General features: G+C 42.7%; 2 protein-coding genes across 6 annotated transcripts in view; one reads left to right on the plus strand and one right to left on the minus strand.

Annotated features, from left to right (window-relative positions):
* Positions 1-23,537, minus strand: part of LRBA (LPS responsive beige-like anchor protein) — a 412,475-nt gene that overhangs the window by 156,544 nt on the left and 232,394 nt on the right. The gene's annotated exons all lie outside the window — the stretch shown is intronic.
* On the plus strand, positions 21,809-22,888 carry MAB21L2 (mab-21 like 2). The gene has a single exon (XM_054203499.1). The coding sequence runs from the start codon at positions 21,809-21,811 to the stop codon at positions 22,886-22,888; it is 1,080 nt and encodes a 359-aa protein (XP_054059474.1).

A 23,537-nucleotide genomic window follows, 5' to 3' on the forward strand; every position in this document is an offset into this window, starting at 1 on the left:
AATAAAGCAGTACATGATGCTGTTCTGCCCAGCACCTTCCCTCTAACAAACACCTCTTTTCACTCTCTCATAGGTAAATGGATGAACAGGACAGAGTAGAGCAGTGGAATACACCTTAAAGGGTAAAAATACCCATCATGCTAATTCAGCCACTATGTGTGCGCACTGAAACTTCTCCCGAGTTAGTTAATATTTCCAAACACCACGTAATATTTAAAATTTTTAAAGTTTTTATCCATCTTGAGACCACACAAAGAAATAAAGTGCATGTAAATGAAGTTTGCTGTGTAACCAGACGCCATTAGAAAGTGAGTAACTGCTGCCAGTCAATAGTGGCTTTACTCAGAATTGGAAAAACTTTAGTCTCATTATGATGGTTGGCAGTGGAGAACTCCTTAATGTGTAAATGCAGAAGAGAGACGGCTAAAGAAACCCACCTGTTTCTGGGAAGGGCAGTGGATAGCAAGACTTCTTCAGTTCCTACAGACACAGAGGTTATAGGAAAGCACATCTTCATTCCTGCAGAATTTCTCTTTGCTTCATGATGGAAATAACTACTAAAAGCTTAACAGCAAAGTATTTCTCTCTTCAGAAATAACATCAGCTCCCCAGCTGCTTTTACAGGAAACTTAGGACACATGAAATATAGGTACCAACTCCTTCTGAGCGACAATAATGAACATCTATTTTAAACATCCACAAAGCGAATATACAGAGTGCTGGGCAGTGCAGGCACAATGCAAATAGACATCAAACCTCTTCATGTACCCTCCAGCCCATGCTTTATTAACTGCAAATGAAGACAATGAAGATACAAAATGCTGAGGGCTGTCATTCACGTAGCTCCAACATTGCCCAAGACTAAATGCAGGCCACAGATTGAAGCCGGTACAGCTGCTCCCCGGTCTGTGAAGGCAAATTATCTTGCCATTGAAAGTCATACAATTAATCTGTGTACCACACTTACTAATCAGGCTTCATGCCAAAGACCTGCAGAATAGGACACAATGTTACATTGCCTGCAGGGCAATCAGGTATTTGCCTCTTACCTAGAATGAACTAGAATACCATGTAGGAGGAGATCATCTTTGCTTTCAACCTGTGTGTTTATACCAAAGAAACCATCTGACGTGCAAGTAAACTGAACTGTTTAGTTTAGTAGATCACACGCTCTTCAGTCATACTTTCATAACACAGATGTTCACAGAAAATATTAACTCGGTCTCTGTTGTATACATATGCATACTACACTAGCAATCCAGCTTGAAAGAAATCATGCTGGTGTCCACTGAATCCAACTATGAAACTTATTCAAGAATCCTGGGGGTCCAAATGTGCTTCCCACCACTTTCCTGCATGCCAAAGATTCCTCTTGGTTACTCCAGGTCACTGGAAGGCGTTTCTTCAATCTGAAGGTTTCCTTCTATGGACCCATCTGACTTGCTAGAGGTGATTTCCTGACATATGTACACATAGTAATGATCCTCCCTTTTTGCGTACCCTATGCCTTAAATCACAGTCGATTGAGAGACTGCATCCATGAGAGAGAATCTTTCAGATTTAATCTCTATGCAAGTGGGAGCTTCTATTTTATTTCTTCACCTCTATTTTTTATACATGTACGTTGCATGTATTTTGAAAGTTGCATTCTGAACATTGCAAAAAAATGCTTTTATTTCTATTTTATCCCAGCCTGGATTGAGTTAAGGATGATTTCAAGATAATAGGATACATCGAGGCATTACTCTCCCAGGAGCATAATAAATCTGTAAACTAGGGTACTAGGGCACATTAGTGCATGCCTCAGTTCTCCTCCATGTTCTCCAGAGTATCCAAAGGGTGACAGAACACGTGTCCAAAAAGCTGCAGGGGTTGAAAGCTTGTGTCATAGGGGTCAGAAGAAGAATAATCTTTTAATAACTAGGGCTACTCAGAAGGGCTAACAGGAATGCAGCAAAACGGAAGAGTGTATATCCAAACACGACAGATCCTCATTGTCATTTGTAACACAAGCCAATACAAAAAAATATTTTTGATATCCAAACCCTCATGTCTACAAAATGCCTGGGGGGAAAAAAGTCATTACCTTTCCAGTGAAAAACCTGTGCCTCTTCCTACAATCCAGAGGATGCACAAAAGAGCAACCTTTGTGAAAAGGAGACTGAGAGCATCATTTCCACAGCTATTTCAGGAAACAAATCCAGGCTGCTGCAGTACCACTCTCCCTGTTCAAACATCTCCTATACCAACCATTTCTTGCACTAGCACCAACACCAGGTAACGACATCTGGAAAACTATTTCAGGGAGCTCAGACAGCTGAAAACTGGCTCTGTTAGGGTAGGAAATATTCTTTTTTAAATGGATCAGCCTGCTGAACTATCTAAGCACGCACGCTGCAGAGCTGGTACAATGGCAGAGTCAGAGCAGGAGGAGCAGGACCACAGCAGCTCAGACCAAACTTGCTCTAAGTTACCCAAGTGAGTATGTAGTTGTAAGCTGAATTTTAATACACACACAATATAACACAAATAAAACAGGGGACTCCAAACAGCTTGGTACTGTATAGTGTCCTGTTTTTTCCTTTCTCACCAGTTATAGCAACTTTCCACACTGCCACAACTCCACACTTTCCACAGGGCAGGGCAAAAGAAATACTTTTTCATTAAGAAGTTTCTGAAGGCTGCAGGAATGACAGAAAAAATATGTTACAGAACACCAATTTAAAAAAAAAAAACAGCTATAAAAGATCTCCCGTTACTGAGACTACTGAGCTTATTTAAATATTCACAATAATAATTAGAGAGATAATCTCTAACACTACACATTAAGAAACTAACTATGTAATCACTTATCTACAAGAGTAAGCCCAGTGATAAGTATGTCAGGGTGTAGAATTTTCACATTCCGCAATCATTTTTTAAACTGTTCTGTGTCCCTCTCCATCATGAGGAATGCTTTTGTTGCTATCTATGGAATTGAAAATTGCATAGTAAAGTACATATACCTTCTTTTTAAGTGGCACGAGAACCTGATATTTAATTATAAAGAGTGTAAGAGCATAAAGAGCATAACAAAACTTTTAACAGCTCTTAAGGCATCCAGCGTATCTGCTTTGTATTGCTGACTAATATTTTAACCACGGCAAGGTGGAAGTGCAAGTTTAACGGGCATGGAAGGTTACGCATGGCACATTAACTGTATTTTTCTGTGCAATCTACAATGCACCCATAGAAATAAAAAATGTTTCCTCGGTTAAATAACCACTGCCCTTTCAACAGCATTAGGCAAGGAACTTCCAAGCAGGCAGCTTCGCTACTGGAGTGAATCACAGCTGCAGTAACTTCCTGCCGTTCCCTAGAGACCACAGAGAGAGTTTTCCTAGGTGCTATAAAGGAGGAAAACACAAGTCGTTTACCAAAAGAAGATCAAAACAGTCTTCTACGTGAGAAATGACCCGTCTTGACTATCTGTGACTCATCCTAACTTACACATTGAGTTAGTGTAACAACCTGTCCCTTTTGCTTAGGGAATACTGTTGGGTCCGGAAGAAAAGGGATATGCAGGGAAAGAAGCATGTGGCCAAAGACTGACGAGATGTGTCTCACCAAGAAAATCACTATTACTTCAGAAAAGTGGCCAGGGTCTCCAGTAAGGTCTTCTAGGTACTACTCCAAAATGAAGAATGATCCACTTCAAAACAGAATTAAAACACATCCCATGATCCAGAGTGTGTCATATATGAACACATACAAGGTTCCTGTGTATAGACAACGAAAAAAGAAATGCCCTTGTTCTAACTGTGTATGCATAAATAAATATTTATGGATTTTATTAAAATTGAGGCTAGAATATGCATCATTTGCTCTCAGCAGAAATTTACAGGAGTAAATTCTTTTGCAAACACTTGTCAGATTTGGATAAATGTTTGAGATCCACCCTTGTATTTTTTCTCTAGTCTACCTTCCTTCTGCAGTGAGGCATAAATTTTCTTTTAAATATACTGCACAGTAGTAAACACCGCTCGTGAATATAAGATTTATAGCACGTTAATAAAATCATATAGGCTCACTGGCCTTAAATATATGAGGCACACAATTTAAGTTTTCATGACTACCTCAAAAGAGACCTAGAGTTGCCATGCAGCATGTTTAAATCTACAGAGTATTTATACCTTCACATCATTCACCTCTTACTTATCTCTAATTATTTATTTTCCCCAGTACAGGAAAAACTTCTGAAAGATTAATATTATACATTGGGAGTGATATTTACTTTATTAGTTTAGGGCTAGGGAAAAAAGCAAAGCAACCCTTACCTACAAGCAACAAGAAAGCACAGGATCTTAAGATTTCTTTCGCATCAAAGAGAAATAAAAAACATTTAAGGTTAAATATAATACCTAAAAACAGTGAAAGAGAGGTAGGAGGCAGGACAACAAAAACATCTAGAATCCAACAAGCAACAGAACAGTATCTGCAACTATCTTGGCAGATACCCTTGAAAAACAAATACCTATGACACAACACACAAGTGCTAAAGTGTAGGGATAGTAAAAAATTTCTGAAAATCAATTTCCATTGATAAATATATATATCGATTCACGTTGGAACTGTATATCAATCAAAATGTTGTATATCAATTCAAGTAGAAATTGCTCATGAGAAATGTTACTTTTTATTAGTCAAGCTCAACATTGTGTGGAGGAAAAGTTTCAAAGTCATTTTTAAAAAGAATGAAATGGTTATGTTCTCAAACAAAACAAGCATTTTCATTCAAAAAATGCCTTAGTTTCAACTGCTTAGCTAAATTTTGGATGTTGTTGATCATTGCTTTCTATTATAGTCACACCCCCAAAAGTGCTAGGTGATTGACACTTAAAGCCAAGAGGTCAAAATAAAACGGAATATTTAAATTTACTCTCTTTTGGTTTTTAATGCCACTAGTTTGCATACATTCTTTGAAGTTTTGACTTGTCATCTTATTCCAGGGGTAGCAGAAAACAAAATCTCAAAACTGACATTACAGGAAAATGGTCTTTCTCACTCTGTTAGGCTCTTTGCTTCATAGCAATGTAATACAGCTCAGTTAAATGAGTTGTGGATTTAGATCCGCATAGGTAAGATCAGAATCCAGACCAAGAGTAATGAGGCAAATCTTTAATCCTTTAAAGGTTCCCCCTGCATTGCCAGAACTTTGCAAATAAGCTAAGTCTTCCCTAAATGGGCAACTGGAGATACCTTGTTACAAGGAAAATCTTAGACAAAGCCAACACAATCCCACTTTCACCAGCTTTTCCTACACCTGCCTCAAGCATCAGACTAATTAGGGATATATTTGGGATGAATAAGGTAAGCCAGCACACACTGGTCTGACCAACTCTGTTTTGTAATAGTCATTACAAGCCAGAAAAAGTTAAAGCAGCCACACAGTTGCTCTCACTTGCACTGAAGTAAGTTTTCTGCACTGAAGAGTAATCTTCTACTTCAATTTGTTTCCCAAATCAGAAGATCGATTTCTTCTTACAGCCATACGCACCAGTCAACGAGCATACTCTAACATGAAAGCCTATGGGAAAATCAGCAACATCTAGAATCCCTAACATACAGAAAACATCTGAAATCATTAACCAAAAGGTATCTTAGTCAAAAGCTGATAGACATTTTTTATCCACCAAGAGACTGAGGCAGAGAACATTCCCAGCAGCTCAAAGAAATCACACTTCAGGTTTACATTCCAACATGGGAGAGCAGAGCAAGCTCACGTGTAACAGAAGCCAATCCTAGCACAACAGGGGAAACTGAAGTTTGCCATTCTGCCCGCCACGCAGCAGATGCGGGAAGGGGGGCCACTAGAGCAGGTAACTCATCCTTTGCCTTGATTTAATTGAAATGAGAAAACAAAATGTCAGGAAGAATATTCTAAAGAATAGGAGGAAGCAATTTTCCCATCAGTGAAAAATTCTCACGCTCGTGCATTAGAAGAGAGCAGAAATCGGTCAAGAGGTTTCTTTAGAAAAAGGCTCTTTAAAAACAAGTTTCCATTCAAATCTCTTTCTCAGAGTGCAGGTTCATTACACCATTTGATCAGCATAAGATACATAAACAACAGAAAGCGTATTTCACTGCGAGATTAAGGAGTAGAAGACAAGAGTAAAATCTATTTAAACCAGCACAGAACTAGATATCATAATCAGTCCTCAAATTGTCGCATATCATCAGTATAATCTGTGGTAGGTAAGACATCGAAAAAAGCTAACAAGTGTCAAGATGTAAGCAATCTACACAATTCTGAATTTACATAAGAGAATCAGTCCTCAACAAAGCCATCTTTGAATTTTGCTGTTTTCTGATGCAAATTTCACAGTTAGAACAGAACACCAGCTCTGCAATATCAAATACTAAAACCAGTTTACTTTGCCTAAGAAATTCTTATCTTTCCAAAGACCTCAGACGTTGCACACAGGAACAAAAGTAGATTAAGCCACTCTCATATAAAAAGATGGCTACCAAATATAACTACCAACGTACAAGGTATCTTATGTATGTACACAAATACACACAGCAACATGAAGACAAAATTAAATCCTTGAGATCCGACGCTCCTCAATTTTAATTTACATAATGTATACATACACTGAATATCTGCAACTCCATGTGGTATTTTACTTAGAAGCACAACTTCTGGAACAGCAATAATGTGTAGAGGGTAACGAAGTGAAAACAATGGATATCCCAAAAAAGCTAAAAGCTGTTCCACGCGGGCCTAAGTTTGTAGGAATTTTACCAATGATTTAATAACAAAAAGGTAAAATTATACACTACGGTCTCCTAAAAAACACAACCTAAAAGCTATTGCTTCATCTTAATACAGATAACTACTTCTTAAAAAAATTCTTGTAACATATAATAGATAGATAGATAGATAGATAGATAGATAGATAGATAGATAGATAGATAGATAGATAGATAGTTAAAATCTCTAAACTTTTATATATATATAATCTCTATATAGATTTAAATCCATTACTTTTTAAAAAATAACTCTTTGGAAGAACTAACGTGAGTTTTGTACATTTGCACATCATCTAGCAAATTCAGTCCTGACTTCACTGGCACAATCCTGATACAATCATTAAATAAAAGTGATAGTAATGCAACCTTCTGTGTAGTAAAATTAGATAATGTGCATAATACATTGCCTCCTATTGATTCTGAAATTACCTTGTGTAACAGACCCAGACTTAAGAGTGCTACAGTCTCCAAAAGACCTTACCCTTAATTATCTAGCATAGCCAAAAGTAGTCAATTTTCAGAGTTTACTTATCAACATTCTTTATCTTAACATTATACTCTGAATTGCACACAATATTTTCACTTTTGCAATATTTAATACAATATGCTTTGTTGCAAGAGAAGAAAGGATTCTGATTCTAAGCAGGCCCCTTGCCATATCTCTGGACACTTCTAAAACAGAAATAACAGAAGTGGTAAGCTAATTTAGATTTCTAGTGTGGATGGGTTGGTTTATTTTGTGGGTTTGGGCTTTTTTTGTGTTTGGTTGGCTGCGGTGGTTTTTGGTTTTTTTTTCAAATAGACTTGGTTAAATAATTTAGTCACATGTCTAAAGACTCTGGATTATTAGAAATTCTTTACTTAAAAATCTACTTGAATCCACATGTAGCAGCACTCTGAGGTTTGTTCAGAATAAAAGATGACAAATACTGGAGATATGCTTGTGATTTACTCCATTTCAGGAAAACATAACAAACTTAAACACAGCGAATGAAGTGACACCTTTTGAGTTTCAACATGGTATGGAAAAAAAAAAAAAAGAAGAAGAAGAAAATTTATTACTCAAAAAAATGTTTCAGAAAAATTGTAGACATGTCAAATCAATAACCGTCTTTCTATTAAGCAATACAAAAAGACCAGTAATGACTTCAGATTTCAGGTAAGCCAGTCTTTACTTGCCAATTTCTTTGACACCAACGTATTAATTTCAGGTGTGCTTTAAGAAACAACGTATCTTCACTATTCCTGACTAACATACACCATTTTTAAATAGCGCAACAGTCTAAAACGTTTTTTTGTCAAATGATGCTTTAACTTTGTTCTAAATGTTTTAAGGTTGTTTGCTGTGGGTTTTTTTTACTTTCCCCATAGTTTGTTAGCAATTAATTTTTGAAATAATTTTTCTTTGTGGCCTTCTGGAAGGGTTCAGGCAAAATGCTAAACTGATTGCAATATATTACTAACATCTGTAACGTGTTGATCATTTTACTCCCAAATCCTTCAAACATTTGCACATAAGTAAACTGGCTGATCCACAACTGCTTCCAGACTGGGCCTAAACAACTTGGCACAAACTTATATTTAGAAAAGTATTTTTTGTGCTGTGTTATTATCCTACAATTGACTTCAGAAGCCCCCATATAATCTGCATTTTAGCATTCAGAATGTTGATATTTTTTTCTTTTTTACAGCTACACTCATTGTCTTCATAAAAATAAGCTGGTTTAAAATTATTACTCTGCTAGTCTCTATATTGTCAAAACATACTGGAGCTTCATTTTACGTTGCCTGCATGAATTAACCTCCTTACTATAAGAAATTGTCTTTCAGGTACTAATGCTATGAAGTACCTGTCTTTTACTTATAAATTATAGACTGGTTTAAAATGCAGAGTGCTTCAAAATTAAAACGGTAGCATCAGGTCTTAAATTTGTTACAACATAAACTACCACAGTAAGCCTAAATAGATATATGCTTATATCCACAAGTTTGGGATCTTTCGCTTTCGTTGTATTCAGCACATTAAAATATAACATGTGCTTTCAATGACTTAGATTAGCAAGATGATCAGAACAACTCTGAAGCATATTGCACCAGAAATGTGCCACTGACACAGCGGTTTTTATTATTCAGGTCTATTTGATCATGGGAAATTGTAATTATGCCCATTTAAAACCGCAACAAACCTGAGCTCTTAGGACTTTATTTACTTACGCCATTTATTTCTAAAACTGCTTGAAAATAACTTGACCAAGCTGACGTTCCAAACAAAGACCACACTTCCTGCTCTCATGCGGAATCTGGAACACCATCAATGTTTTGTTCAGCTTGCATAAGTCACAACTGATTGGCCACAGTCCCTGTGGGCATGCCATTTCATCCAGACTGGACGGTTCATTAGTCATAATTACTATAACTGTACAGCAGAGACTGCAGTTTTATCTCATCATACATCTTTGATAAAGCTGCTTCTATTTCTGCTTCATCAGCATGTGAAGTTACATTATTGGAGCTTTTATTTTCCAATCTGTGATTAACATTGGTTGTTCTGCTTAGGAATCGTGTACCAAAATTCAAGATAACATACAAAGTAAGGCCACACCGTGACCACCGTTTGAACTTTGTGTTAAAAACCATGCAGCGGTTATTGCTACACGGGAAGAATAGATTCTGAAATGACATAGTCACTAAGAAAATTTAACAGAGAAAATATCAACAACGCAGTTTGTAAGAGGATAAGGCTGTTGGTCTCTAACGCAAACTGTGACACATTAAAAAAACCTATCGGTTCGGCATGAAGGTCAGACATGGGAAATTTCTGACAACTGCTGGGTCAATCAGCGCTTTTCATTTAGTGTTTATGCAATTGCAGAAAAGTAAAGCCTGCAACATAAAGAACCACGGTGGAAACCGACAGCTAAAGCACTACACTACAGTTGGTAAACGGATGCTAAAACACTTAAATCTAATACCGAATGTGAATGCCATCTTTAACAAAATGCATTTTAAGCATATAAAAGTCACACATTGAGGCATTTCCTTGTTGTGGTCCTTGTTGCTGATTTTTACATCTTATTGTGTGATAATAGGAGACACAAAGACTAGGGGTACCATCTGAGTGTGCAACGTGTACCCATGATAGGCCACATAAACAGTCATAATCGACAGTTACATGCAAGCACTGAGGCTGCAAAAATCCCAGAGTAATTAGTGTTGTCTGAACGCAATGACATCTGTTTTCTCATGGTCCTCTAGACTTGTCAGGCCAATAAGATGTATATGAAAAAATATGACAAGCATTGCAAATGCCCTTCTGAAAGGTCTCACTTTGGGAAAAGCTGAAGAAATGACACATGCCACCTCTTTTTTGCCAATATACCTAACAGCCAAAGCTTCGAGATTTGAAAAGGTCTTCTGAGTCATTTTACATTTGACTATGAAAGGTTTATTCAGCAGTGTGCTTAGGAAAGACTATATCGCAGCAGCTTTTGTTCGTTTTAAAAAAGCAAGCTTCATTAACAGAAGAGGAATAAAGTGTGACTGTTTGCTTCTGACTAGTGTGCTTACACATCACTGCCATCTCTATAATCTTTTGTAATTAAAGCAGCAGAGACTAGGTAACACACAATACACACGCGTGTATGTGTGTGTATATATATATTTTTATTCTTATTATTTTGCTTAAAGAGTGAAACGAACAGTTTTACATCTGTGCTTTCTGGCATTGCAAAAACACCTTAGCCTTTTCATCTGAAGACCTCAGCTTTTGTTTTAGGATTCGCAGCCTTTTTCCTTAATAATGCCTATCTCTCCGTTCTTTCCCTGGACTGTAGCATTATGTTTGAGCATGCGTCTTCTCCGAGAAAGACATTAGTCATCATTAACAGAAGCACTGACACCAAGTCTAAGTGCCTCTCCACAATGACCAAGTGGCAATCATCTTTCTCTTGCCCTGTCACTGCTGATTAGGGTTTTCTTTCATGAAAATTTAATTTGTCGCCTTTCTGCAGCTCCTTTTTACATTTCTGCAATAACACAACAGGCCAGCAACACTAAAAATGAGTAAAAGATGCTGTACCTGTTTATAAGAAAAGATAAGATTCAGACTGCATGGCTATACTTTTTACCTAGTTTAACAGAAAAAAAAAAAGACAGGCCCTGCAAGATGTAATAAATGAGTTGCTACTGACAGAGGAAAAATCCCCATTAAATACCAAAGGCCTCAAACAACCCAGCACACCTTCGATCCAACCAATTGGAAATTTTTTCCTCTGGAAGACAGCTAGACAGCCCCTCTTCCAAAGCCTTGCTCAATAGGCAACATAATGATATCTAAACAGGTTTTTATAACCGATTAATTTTATAACTGCTTCAAATATATAGCTACTCAGGTTTTTAGCTTCTACAAATATTTATTAAAGGATTTCATAATCCAGTGATAAATTTCAACCTCACTTCTTGAGTCTGTGTCAACATTGCTCTTGCAGTTAAAAAGCCAGCCACAAAGAAAACGGCTTTAGCCGCTGCAGGCAGATGAAAAAGTTTCAGTCACGTATGATACTTTGCAGCTATTCAACATACACAGTCTCAGATTCCTGTTCTGTGTAACATTACATTGTTAAACAAGACACCATAGCAATGAGTTATTTTAAGGAAGTTTTTCAAAACATTTACTCTTCTGCTTTATTTCAATTTGTCTAAAGATTTTTTTTTAATTATAAGCATATGCTATTTTGTTAACATCTGTGCACAGCATAAAACCTGACTGAATTCCAACTCCTGAAAAAATGCAGATAACTTACATCCCTCAAATAAAGTAACATTAGAAAACTTCAGGAGATTCAGATTAAGACACTTCAGTTCATTTAACTGATTTGCCATACAAGTATATTTAAAAAAAACCAAACAAACCCACCCCTTATTACAATTTTTACGTTCTCTCAATATCTTTCAGAATTTAATTAAGCGTAAAGCTAAAATTTGGATCTACCTCTATTCAATTCAGAAACCGCAGCTAGTAAAAAACAAGTAATAAAAACTTTATTCAACTTCCTAAAGTATTGGTACTCCACTACTGACCCAAACAGCACTGGTAGTCAGAACAGAAACTGTATTGCTAGCACTTTGAATTTATAAGAAAGCTTCAATATCTTTAATAGTCTCCATATATGAAATTTAAGAAGAGGAAACTAGGAATTAAAAGCGGATTTTGAATGGCAGACTGTGATTGTTGTACTGCTATAGCAGTATAACCTTGATTAAATGCAGAGCAATACTAAAGTAAAAACAAAACTCTGCCATGGTAACCTAAATTAACTACCGAACCAGACCATGTTTATACAGAAGGCTGGCGTTTTAAGCTACTCTACTTGATCTCGAGAAAAACTTTGACTTTCTAGAGGGCATAAAATAAAGTTAAGCTTCCCCAGCCGCACATCTACCATTGTTTTGTTCTCTGCGTTCTCCTCAGCTCTTTTTCCTGACAAGACAGGAACGCAGATGTCGAGATCCTTGCTCCACGTCCACGTCAAGTTCAAGTACGGAAGTTTAGCTCTTTGACTCCCCCCCCCCCTCCCCCACCTCCAAGTCACTTGTCAGTAAAAGGTTGGGCGATTTATTGACCACTGCTGGATGCATACTGTCAGTGCTGAAGGAAATATGAGAGGGGGCTGTCGCTACTGTTCTGGAGCTCATTGATAATGACATACCTGCCTCTGTCACCCATTACCCATACTACAAACTACTTAGACCTAACTGAAAAATCAATAGCCTACTTGCACTGGTTCCTGTGGCTGCCTCCTTTGATTGTCAGCTCCTGTCTAGGGTCAGCACTTACATGAAAGGGGCTGTGACTGCCTGATGCTTTCAGGACAACCTAACGATATGAAACTAGCCAACAGAACAGTAAATTCTGTCCCCCTGCCCTCCTCATCAATTAGGCTTTGACTAGGCTTGCCTGTAGAAACCTGACCTTTTAAGTTTAGGTGAATATGGAACTAGCTGAACACGCCATTGCCCTCAGCGCTGAGCCAGGAAATCCACTGACAGGTTAAACAAAACAGAAGGTTGTAACTGTCATAATTTGCATTGCACTTTCACGCCAACAAGGGTGTTATCAGTGGGGGCAAGCCCTGGAACACACAACGCAAGCACCCTAAGTCACTCTCCTCATAAATTTTCAAGTGAAGGGAGATAAAACATAATTCACAAATGAGCGTGCATTTCAAGTCCCACTTTCTTTCAAGTTCGCACTCTGGAAACCCACCACAAAGTACATATAAACAATTCCCCTTCATTGGCGCGCTGGCATTCAGATGCCACTTAGAATGACCTTCCAAGATAGATGATGAATGGGGAAAAGCTACCTGCTTATGCCTCTTAAGGACTCTCATATCAGGCTTATTCTCCATTGCATATCTACACGCATGAATACTAATCATTAATGGATTACACACACACACACACCTATACTTCGGAGCAGCAGGTAGGCATAAATAATTTAAAAATCCCCAGAGAGCCCTAACTGGCACTTCTGAGTAGTAGTCACTCATACATCCTGTATCTTGGAAGTCCATTAGCAACATCTAAATATCCCTGTGACTACAATCAAATGATAAATGTTACATTTTAATGCATCTGCCCTCCTCCAAAGAATACTGACAAGCATGAAACAAAGAACCAGAGCAAGAAATCTCAGATCTAAAGTGAAGGCTGAACTATATCCTGAAAGTTGAATACAATAGCTTTAGTAACTACATACAGATTCTTAAAAAAACTTAACAGTTGAATGCCTTGCTCCTCCTTTCCTCCAAAATAAATTTAAAAAAAAAAAAAAAAGGTTAAACCAAAATGAAAATATTTTAAAATACTCTGATTAGTGCTCCTTTTTTGTATATGAATTTTCCAGCAACAATAGTTTTATGTCCTTTTATGCTGCTGCTTCCGTAGGCCTACCATCCTCAATATAAGCATTAGTGGAAAATATAGACAGCATGTGTGATCAAAACAATTTATACAATTTGAACACTCGAGCTTCTTCATACCATGAAAGGACTAGCTATCTCTACAAACTACAATTATAATTGCTGTTATTATTATTTTGAAACTCTGAGAATGCTAGGAATTTTCAATGCACTTTATTCAGTGCATGTGGTTAACAACTTTTAATGTAAATATACAAACTGGTCCTGAAAATCCCAGGCAAAATTCAGAGCAATAATTTACCTGCTGCTTTTTACCCTACAGATGAATCTTTCTAACTCCTGCACCCTTAATATCCTTCCCACACAAAAGTACGCAGTGCCAGATATGAGAATGAGCTCTTGTGTAAATAAATGATAGGAAAACTGCTGCTGTTTGGTTTTCAAAGTTTAAGATTCTGTTCCGAACCTCTAGATACTCTTGTAAGCTTTTTTTCCTCAACACTGCCTCAATACATGCCCGTCTGCATTTAGCTTATTTCAAATGCACTTTCAGAAAACGGTATTGAGAAAGGAAAACAGCTGAATTACGAAAAGACAAAAATCTTTTTATTAAAGCTTCAGACAATATGTCATACTGCAATAATAATTGTTATACCGTAACACTCAGTTGTTCGAAATAAACGTAGGACGGAACAAACGCAGAGAAGACCCCTTGAAAGTAAAAACATAGAACTGTGTTAAAGCACTTTTTAAAAAACAGAACAGCAGTTAGAATTAATATTGCGCCCCAAACAAACTACAGAGCGAACACTAGTTAAAAATGGTAGACCTAATTGAGTCTGGATGGACCCCTTTACAGACCTAATGCAATGATTAACTATGCATCTGGTAGCATGTCAAGTCCTTTTTGTGTGCCTATCTGATAGTGAAGTGAAAGGGCATGGACAGTGTCCAGTCCCAGCAAGCAAATCATTTGGAAGCAGTCATAGCCATAGATCAAAGATTTTTCACTCTATCCAAAGTCTATTTAAACCCACCAACCCAGCCCCTTGTTGCAGACAAAACCAGTTAGAAAATAAGAAAGACTCCTTGGGATCCAAAGATAATAAAGGAAGATAGAAGTAGAAAATGAAGAAAAGAAACAGACTGGCAGAACCTTGATTTCCATAGGCCAAGACAGCTGTTTTACATCCTAGTTTTATTTCAGACAGTTAAAGAAAAGGAACAATTTCCATCCCTTAGATCACCAAATATTATTTCAATTAAACTATGCAGATGGCTTCTATACGTTATTTGAGCCAGTAGAGTTTCCCCTTCCCAGCTATGGGAGAAGGTACCTTGAACTATTTTGCACACAGGTTTTACCTAATTCATATGAAACTAAAAAGAGAGCAGCATATTATCAGGAAGAAGTTATTTTGAAATAAGATATGCACAGCAAGATATAAAATAGGAATAGCTATGATTTGATTCTCTCATTAGATGTAGCAACAAAACCCCTGCAATGACTTTATAACTAGCAGTACGCTACTTTTACATCAACAAAGGATAAAAATTTAATACTATGAAGTACAGCACACAGAAAAGTATAGGGCTCTAACTGTGTGGCTCTACATTTAAACTGTATTATATTTGAATAATGGAACAATCAGAAGGCTGTTCAATCAGGAAACTTTTTTTTTTAATTAAATAAAAATTGCATGCCTTTTCTATTGAATCCAAAGTCAAAACAAAATCATCTTAAAACATGAGGAGGAGAGAGAGAGCAAGCAACTCGACATATTCCACGCTGGTCACCAGTGCTACTGAGAAGATTTAGCCCCCTCTGTCCCCTCCTCCCACAATACCCTTTCCCTTTATAAATCGCACTCATGGAAACTCACTGAAAGGTCATAATCCGTACAGTGGCTGGTGAGGAGCAGAGGATTTCGTATTGCTATATGTGGTATTTGAGAAAGTACTTTTTAAAATGGAAGTATATAAATGAGAAACTTTCACCTCTGGAGTTAGAAATTGACATTTTTAAAGGGTATAGTTTAGAGAATTCTAGGTTAGCTTATAAATATGCTTCATTTCGGCTAGCTGCATGAAGTTTTTGGTCTTTAAAATAATCGTCTGACCGATAAAACCACACAGGCTATTGTTTGTTGGCATGATTATTTACGCATATGCACAGATATGTGAACATCTTCGACAATAAACATAGCAATCACCAGGCACCTAATGCTAAAAAGAAAAGTTACAGCCAAATACCTGCAAATTAAAATATTTTTTTTAATTTCTAGAACTTTGACTTTGCTTAGAACATCCTCATAATTTTCATGTTTTTAAAAGAAGCGCTGATTTAGCCACGCAGCATTTTTAAGAACCAGACAAGAGATTATCTCTGTAGCCCACCTCACATTTTTCTCAAGCAAATAAGCGTCATTGCATTCAATTGGAGGTCAAGTCGACAAAATCCTGGCATGCTACAAGCTTTAATAGTTTAAAAAATGGATGTTATTTATGTGATTAATCAATTATTGTAAAGACCAGCCAACACACATGAACTTGGTATTTCTACTGGATAAAATAGCATGCACCCAGCCCAACTGCATTCAAACAAAACAGAAGGCCCACAAGAAGTTTTAACAGGAAGAAAGTGCTACAAAAGCACTAGAAATGTTCTTTTCTAGTTCTAAGTGCCAGCTTACTGAAGGCAAACTTACTGCACAGTATTTAGTATCCAAAGCATCTTACAGCTAAAAGAAGTCACCATTAGTCATCATGAGAAAAGAGAAGCAGCTACCTTTAATACAAGATGCAAAGCATTAGAGAGCCTTCAGCTGCAGGTTGCTCATGGTTAAATGCCAGAATATGAGAACATTCACATTTTAAGACTGAGTAGGGGAGAAAAAATAAGGTACTTTCCCTTTCCTGCTCCAGAAACTTAAGCTAGGGGAGACTTCGAAACATGTATAAATTATATAATTACCATACCATTTAACCTCCGTGGAAAAAAAGATTTATGCAACACTCTTAACTGATGAGATGCATTAATGACACGTAGAAATGAAACCACCTTTTCTCCCCCAGTGTGTACCATCAACTTACTTCATAAACACAGTCCTTAGAACAGATCAGCAGATAGCAAAGCCGAGCCATGACTTTCAAGAAAAGGCACACACTGCATACTACTGAAAGTAAACAGAATTTTATCTCTCAAACCCACAGCAGTATTTACTGCAACTAATAACCCAGTTTTGCTGTGGAGAAATGCAATGTACATTACTGAATAATTTCTTTTCAAATCCATACATTCCCTGCAGCAGTTCAAGCTCCATCAGCAGCGCAGGAATGTATGAAAATGACAGGCAAAGGGCACTAGCTGTTTTCCCATACTGTTCTTCTATAAATGGAAGCAGAGTCCTACAAGGCACTTAAAGCTGAGAATGTTTGAAGACTGATCTCCAGGAAAAAAATATTACGATGTTAGGTTCCACGAGCAGATTAATTATTCTGTTTTCCACAAAACTGTTTCCCTTAAATGAAAGGGCAGAGAGGAACCAACTACCAGAAAATAAAGGAACGTTAGCTGGGTCTCATCTACAAAGCTGCCATGAACAAAGCACGTACATACACATACATATTTCATACACTATTCATAAAAATAGTTCTTATCCCTTTTGGGAGCACCTGTTCCTGCATTCACTTTTCCCTCTCAGCAAGGGGAGAGGGAGAGAAAAAGGGCAGATTTGGCAGAAATCCTTTAATAACCTCAAGTCAATTTGATTAAACTTTGATTTGCCTTAAAAATTGCACCTTGTATCAATAGCATGTTAGAGAAACTTTAAAATACACCGTTCAGAATAAAAAAAAAGCTCTGTAATATGTAGCGTCTGCCACATTGGTAAGCTGGTTAGGCAAGCAAACGCAAGTATGCTACATCACAACACAATAAGAAACTCGTGTGCTTCTTGCTAAAACACTGAGTTGTTTCCCAGTCTCCTTCTGCTGTTGTTTTTTTAAGGTCAATACAAATGCATAGCGTTCTCTTAAAAAAAAAAATATAGCCTTTGCACATTTAATAGCAACCCTTCACTGCTACTTTGCCATCCTCAGCGTGAAGAAAATACCGGTGCTCGTACCATGTACACACGCCTGGATTTACCCCAGACCGAGCTCCCCGCGGCACCGGGAGGGAGGGGGCAGGAGGAGCCAAGGCAGGAGCAAACCCTCCGCACACCCAGTGCCCTTTCCAGGATCTTTTTACAGAAGCCCTTGCTAACAAAACGCTATTGCTCCAGGCAGCGGCATGCTGATGTTGGCACTGCTTAAACCAAACAAACACGATGTTTAACAGTCAAATAAAATGTCCCGCAGCCTCCCTAATGAATTTGTCAAGGACCATCAGATCACCCCCGCCCCTGCCTCATTAACTCAAGTATGATGAGACGGATTATAACGAGAGAATACAGATCAATCGGTCTGAAGACTTCAAGTGGCTTTTAGCCCTGAGAGTTTCCCTCTCTGCGGCACGCACACGGTCTTTTTAATGGAATACAGTATCTCCTGCTGCTGGAGGGGCTGCCACTTCGTTTTATACACCATCAAGGAGCTGCTGATGGACTTCTACACTAACATACATAAAAGCAGAGGTGACAAGGGCTCTTCAATTACAGCCTCCTCGGATCCTGTTCCCCCTTCAATTATTCATCCCGGCGAGAGCAAATTCCGCCACAGATGAAGCTGGTCTTAATGCAGTGCGGCCACAAATACCCAGACACAGGAGAGAAGGGTTTCACGTGCATTATTTGCTGGAAGTGTTTAAGTTTATTGCTCAAATGATGTTTCTAATTAGCGCTGGGGCAATAAATTAAAGTCGGCTTTTGTTTAGCTGATTTATTATTTACTAGCGCTTCAACCTCAGACAGGAAAATTGGTAATGAATTGTTTTAAATCTGAACACTAGTAACGCTTCATCATTAGTCACCTTACCGGCGGAGGGTGGGAGGGGAATCGTCCGCTCCTTTTGCTTTTACCCTGAAAACACGAAAGCGCGTCCCCCCACCCTCGCCGGGGCCGCCTGACGGCTCCGGCTTCTCCCCCGCGCCCCGGCCGCGGGACATCCCCGGGCTGCCCGCTCTCTGCTGGAAGCGAAACCCCGCGGAGCCTTCCCTGCCCGCCGCTGCTCGGAGGGTCGATGTGTAGAACCCCTCGCCGGACCGAGGAGAAGTGCCAGGCCGGCTGCGGGAAGGCAGACCGGCTGCGAGTCCGCTCCCAGAGCCGGGAGCTTCGGCGGGGCGTGTGAAAGGGACTCCCAGCCTGACTAACTCTTCCGCTTGCCGGAGGGCGTCCGGAGACGAGGCGCAGGACCCTCAGGGCTCCGCCCGGCCAAACGAACCCCGAAGAGACGCTCCGCGCTGGCGAAGCGCAACGATGCCCGCCCGGTGCTGCCGCCCGCGCCCTGCCCGGCGGGACCTCCGAGCGCCTGGAGCGGGTCCGGCCGCGGCCCCGGGGAGGGGACAGGTCCGCGGGCACTCACCCACGCCCCGGGCTGAAGAGCCCCGCTGCACCCCGCGCATCCCCGGGACGCCTAGGGACCGTAAGAGCAGCGGCGCTAGCGCCTTTGCCAGCGAGCGGCTCTCCCTTCGTCGCAGCCTGTTCCCTCTCCTCCATCCCTTTGAAATTGCTCTCCTCGGAGCCTTCCCTGGGCTCCTCTCCCTCCTAACATGGCCGGGCCCGCCGGGGACACCTGACATCGCCGCCCGCCCGGGTACCGCCGAGCACCGGGCATCGCGGCCCGTCGAGCGCAGGCAGAGTGCCCCGGCGGCATCGGGGCAAACAACGAGCCGATCCCCTCCTCGGGGATAACGGAGCCCCACCGGCGCCGGGCACGTCCGTACTTACTTCTTCCAGCGCGCAGTAGTACGGTCGGCACAAGACATGTTTCTAATTTAAATGCACGCGGAAAACAGACGGCGAGATTTTCTTTATTAAAATCAGCCAGCTGCCGCGAAAGGAGGAAAGAACAAGAAACCGAGCCCAACCGCTGCGAGCCGGTTCAACCGAGGCTCGGCGAGGAGGACCGCATCGCGTGTGAACGGTCCCGACCGCCCCCCCTCACCGGCAGCGGGGACCGCGGCGGGACGGCCCTGCGCTCGGAGCTCCGCAGCCCCGGCCCGCCCGCCGGTGCCCGCTGCGGGACTGCACGGCCCGGGGAGGCGCGGGGGGGAAAGGGGGGGCGAAGCAGCTGCGAAAGCACCACGCACCCTTGGCCGCAGGACGGCAGAGGTGGAGATTGTCCTAAGTTTCGGCAGGAGAAACACTTCGTGTTGTTTTGCAGCAGGTACCGCCCGGGGGGTGACAGCAGCGCCAGCGAGCCGCTCTTTCCCAAATGACGGAACACAGCTACGGTTTTATGTCCGAATCATTCAATATTCTTATTAATGCAAACTTGCATAAAATATCGTTTCCTTTCGAATAACTCAATCCTATGCTTTAGGAGGATGAGCAGAACTTTATGGCACGAGATTTGTCTAAATTAAGGTGGCTGAGGGCAGTAAAACAAGGTGTGCAACTCGGCTCCAGTGACGGTCTCACTTTCACTGCTGCAGCCCAGCATTAACGAAGAAAGATTTATGCCCGCGGTGAAGCACCGGCACGCCCCTCTCCCACCCCCCTCCCCCCCGCACACCGGCGCTGCCGCTGGGTCCCCCCCCAACAGCAAGCGGCGGGGGCAACGAGCTCCCCTCGCCCGCCAAGGCAAAGCTGCAGCTTTCCCCCCCCCGCGCCAGGTCGCGGGACGCTGGCACCCCCCTAAACCCCCCCTCCCGGCCCGGTTTTAACGCCGGTCCAGCCCAGCACGGAGCCGACGGCCGCCCCTGCCCCGCCGCCGGGGAGGAGGAGGCAGGAGCGAGCGCGCGGGCGCGTGTGCGCGCCCCCGCCGCCCGCCGCGATTGGTCGCGCCGCTGACAGCTCGGCGGCGATTGTAGGAGGCGGGGCCCCGCCCCCCACCCGCGCCCCGGCCCCATTCATAAACTACAGCACCCGCCGGCACCGCCGGGGAGAGACGGGCGCACGGCGGAGGAGGAGAGGCGCAGAAAGTGAGAGCCTCGGCGCGCACTTCCAGGGGTGGGGAGGGGGAGGAGAAGCCATCCCGGGCACAGCAGCTACGCCCTCCTCCCGCTCAGGATAAAACACAGTCTGTGCAAAGAAAAAAAAAAAAACCAACCAACCAAAACCAAAATAACAACCAACCTATATATATATATCTATCTCAAACCAATCTATATAGAGCTGCAGGACAGGAATGAGAGATCACAGACCAAGTGCACACGTCTGCGCGTAAAGATAGAGAAAGCCACAGAGCCGGGTTCAGCCAACGCCTCCAGCAGGAAAAGGGAAATCAACAACACCCCCTGACAGTCTGAGCGAGCGGCAGCCAAACTCATGCACATCTCTGGCGGTGCCACGGACTGAAAGCGAGAGAGAGAGGCAGACAGACAGACAGACAGACAGAGAGTTCACTCTTCCGCTCTGGGCATTGCTCGCATTCTTCTCCTCCTCTCCTATCGTGTGCGGTTTAAAACTTCGCTGCCGACCGGCTTTTTTTCTGCGGGGATCTTCTGCGAGTCCTGGGGAAGTTCGTTTGGGGTTTTTTTGGTTGTTTTGTTGGTTTTCTTTTTTAATGAACTCTTGAAACAGCATTTTTGTCGCTGCGCGGGGGGGTGGGCGCCTGAGCGCAGAGGCAGCGCAGACCTCCCTGCCCCCACCGCCACCCAAAACTTTGCGCTCCGGCAGCCCGCGGGGGCTGCCCGCCGCTCCGGCACCGGCACCACCGCCGCCGCCCAGCCCGCACCGCCCCGCTCGCCTGCGGCTCGCACTCCTCCTCCTCGCCGGGGCAGCGCTGGGCTTCGCTCCTTTGTGCTTCGTCGTCCTCCCCGATTTTTTTTAATTGCTCTCCCTGGCGCGCCGCTGCCGCCTTCTTCCCGGAGGGGGTGGGGGTCTGCGACTTGGCTGGTGCCCTCCGCAAAGCTGCAGCCACCGCTAAAGCATTGGATCCCTCAACGTACTGCGAGAGCCCGGTGTACAGCCCGGACCTGTGCCCCAACATGATCGCCGCGCAGGCCAAGCTGGTCTACCAGCTCAACAAATACTACACGGAGCGCTGCCAGGCGCGCAAGGCGGCCATCGCCAAGACCATCCGGGAGGTGTGCAAGGTCGTGTCGGACGTGCTGAAGGAGGTGGAGGTGCAGGAGCCGCGTTTCATCAGCTCCCTGAGCGAGATCGACGCCCGCTACGAGGGGCTGGAGGTGATCTCGCCCACCGAGTTTGAGGTGGTGCTCTACCTCAACCAGATGGGCGTCTTCAACTTCGTGGACGACGGCTCCCTGCCGGGCTGCGCCGTGCTCAAGCTGAGCGACGGCCGCAAGCGCAGCATGTCCCTCTGGGTGGAGTTCATCACCGCCTCGGGCTACCTGTCCGCCCGCAAGATCCGCTCCCGCTTCCAGACGCTGGTGGCCCAGGCCGTGGACAAGTGCAGCTACCGGGACGTGGTGAAGATGATCGCGGACACCAGCGAGGTGAAGCTCCGCATCCGGGAGCGGTACGTGGTGCAGATCACGCCCGCCTTCAAGTGCACCGGGATCTGGCCCCGCAGCGCGGCGCAGTGGCCCATGCCCCACATCCCCTGGCCCGGCCCCAACCGGGTGGCGGAGGTGAAGGCGGAGGGCTTCAACCTGCTCTCCAAAGAGTGCTACTCGCTGACGGGCAAGCAGAGCTCGGCCGAGAGCGACGCCTGGGTGCTGCAGTTCGGCGAGGCCGAGAACCGGCTGCTGATGGGCGGCTGCAGGAACAAGTGCCTCTCGGTGCTGAAGACGCTGCGCGACCGGCACCTGGAGCTGCCCGGGCAGCCCCTCAACAACTACCACATGAAGACGCTGCTGCTGTACGAGTGCGAGAAGCACCCGCGGGAGACCGACTGGGACGAGGCGTGCCTGGGCGACCGGCTGAACGGCATCCTCCTGCAGCTCATCTCCTGCCTGCAGTGCCGGCGCTGCCCCCACTACTTCCTGCCCAACCTAGACCTCTTTCAGGGCAAACCCCACTCGGCCCTGGAAAGCGCTGCCAAACAGACCTGGAGGCTAGCCAGAGAAATCCTCACCAATCCCAAAAGCCTCGACAAGCTATAGGGTTAACACCGCCACCACCACCCACCCCCCCCCGGCGCACAAAACTCGTCCTCCGTAAACAACAACAGCGCCTAAAAAACTTTTTATTTAACGCAAAACGACGACGGAAAGAGGCGGCGAAAGAAACGCGCCCCCGCCACCCCCCCACACCCCTCCACCTGCAGCTCGGCCTTTTAAAAACTTGCAGACGGTTTTCCCGGCATAAACTCTCACCGCCTTGCACGGAAGAAGGGAAGAGCCTCTCCTCCGGTCCTCCAATGTGAATTTTTAAAAAGTCACAAAAAGAGAAGCAATCGGACTTTTGCAACCTCAAAACGAAACCCGAAAGGTACATTTTCCAATCCATGTATAGTCCTTTTCTTATTCTCTCTTGTTTGCCTGAATGTTGTCACCAAGTGAAAAATTATTTAACTATATGTACAAATCTCCCTTTAAAAAAAGTTTTACTGATGTTAAATGTATTTCGGTGCCAAGGTCAGATAATGTGCCCCACAACTGACTTGTTGCAAATAGTAATAAAAAAAATATTACTTTAACTTTACGCTGACTTTTCGTGAATGGTTCTTAAATTCAGGCAAGTAGATTCTTTCTGAACCTCAGAAGTAAAATGTTTTAAGAGAAACGGAAACACGAGATGTAAAGCTAGTCT

This window comes from Rissa tridactyla, chromosome 5, assembly GCF_028500815.1.
Source record: "Rissa tridactyla isolate bRisTri1 chromosome 5, bRisTri1.patW.cur.20221130, whole genome shotgun sequence".
Classification (NCBI taxonomy): Eukaryota; Metazoa; Chordata; class Aves; order Charadriiformes; family Laridae; genus Rissa; species Rissa tridactyla.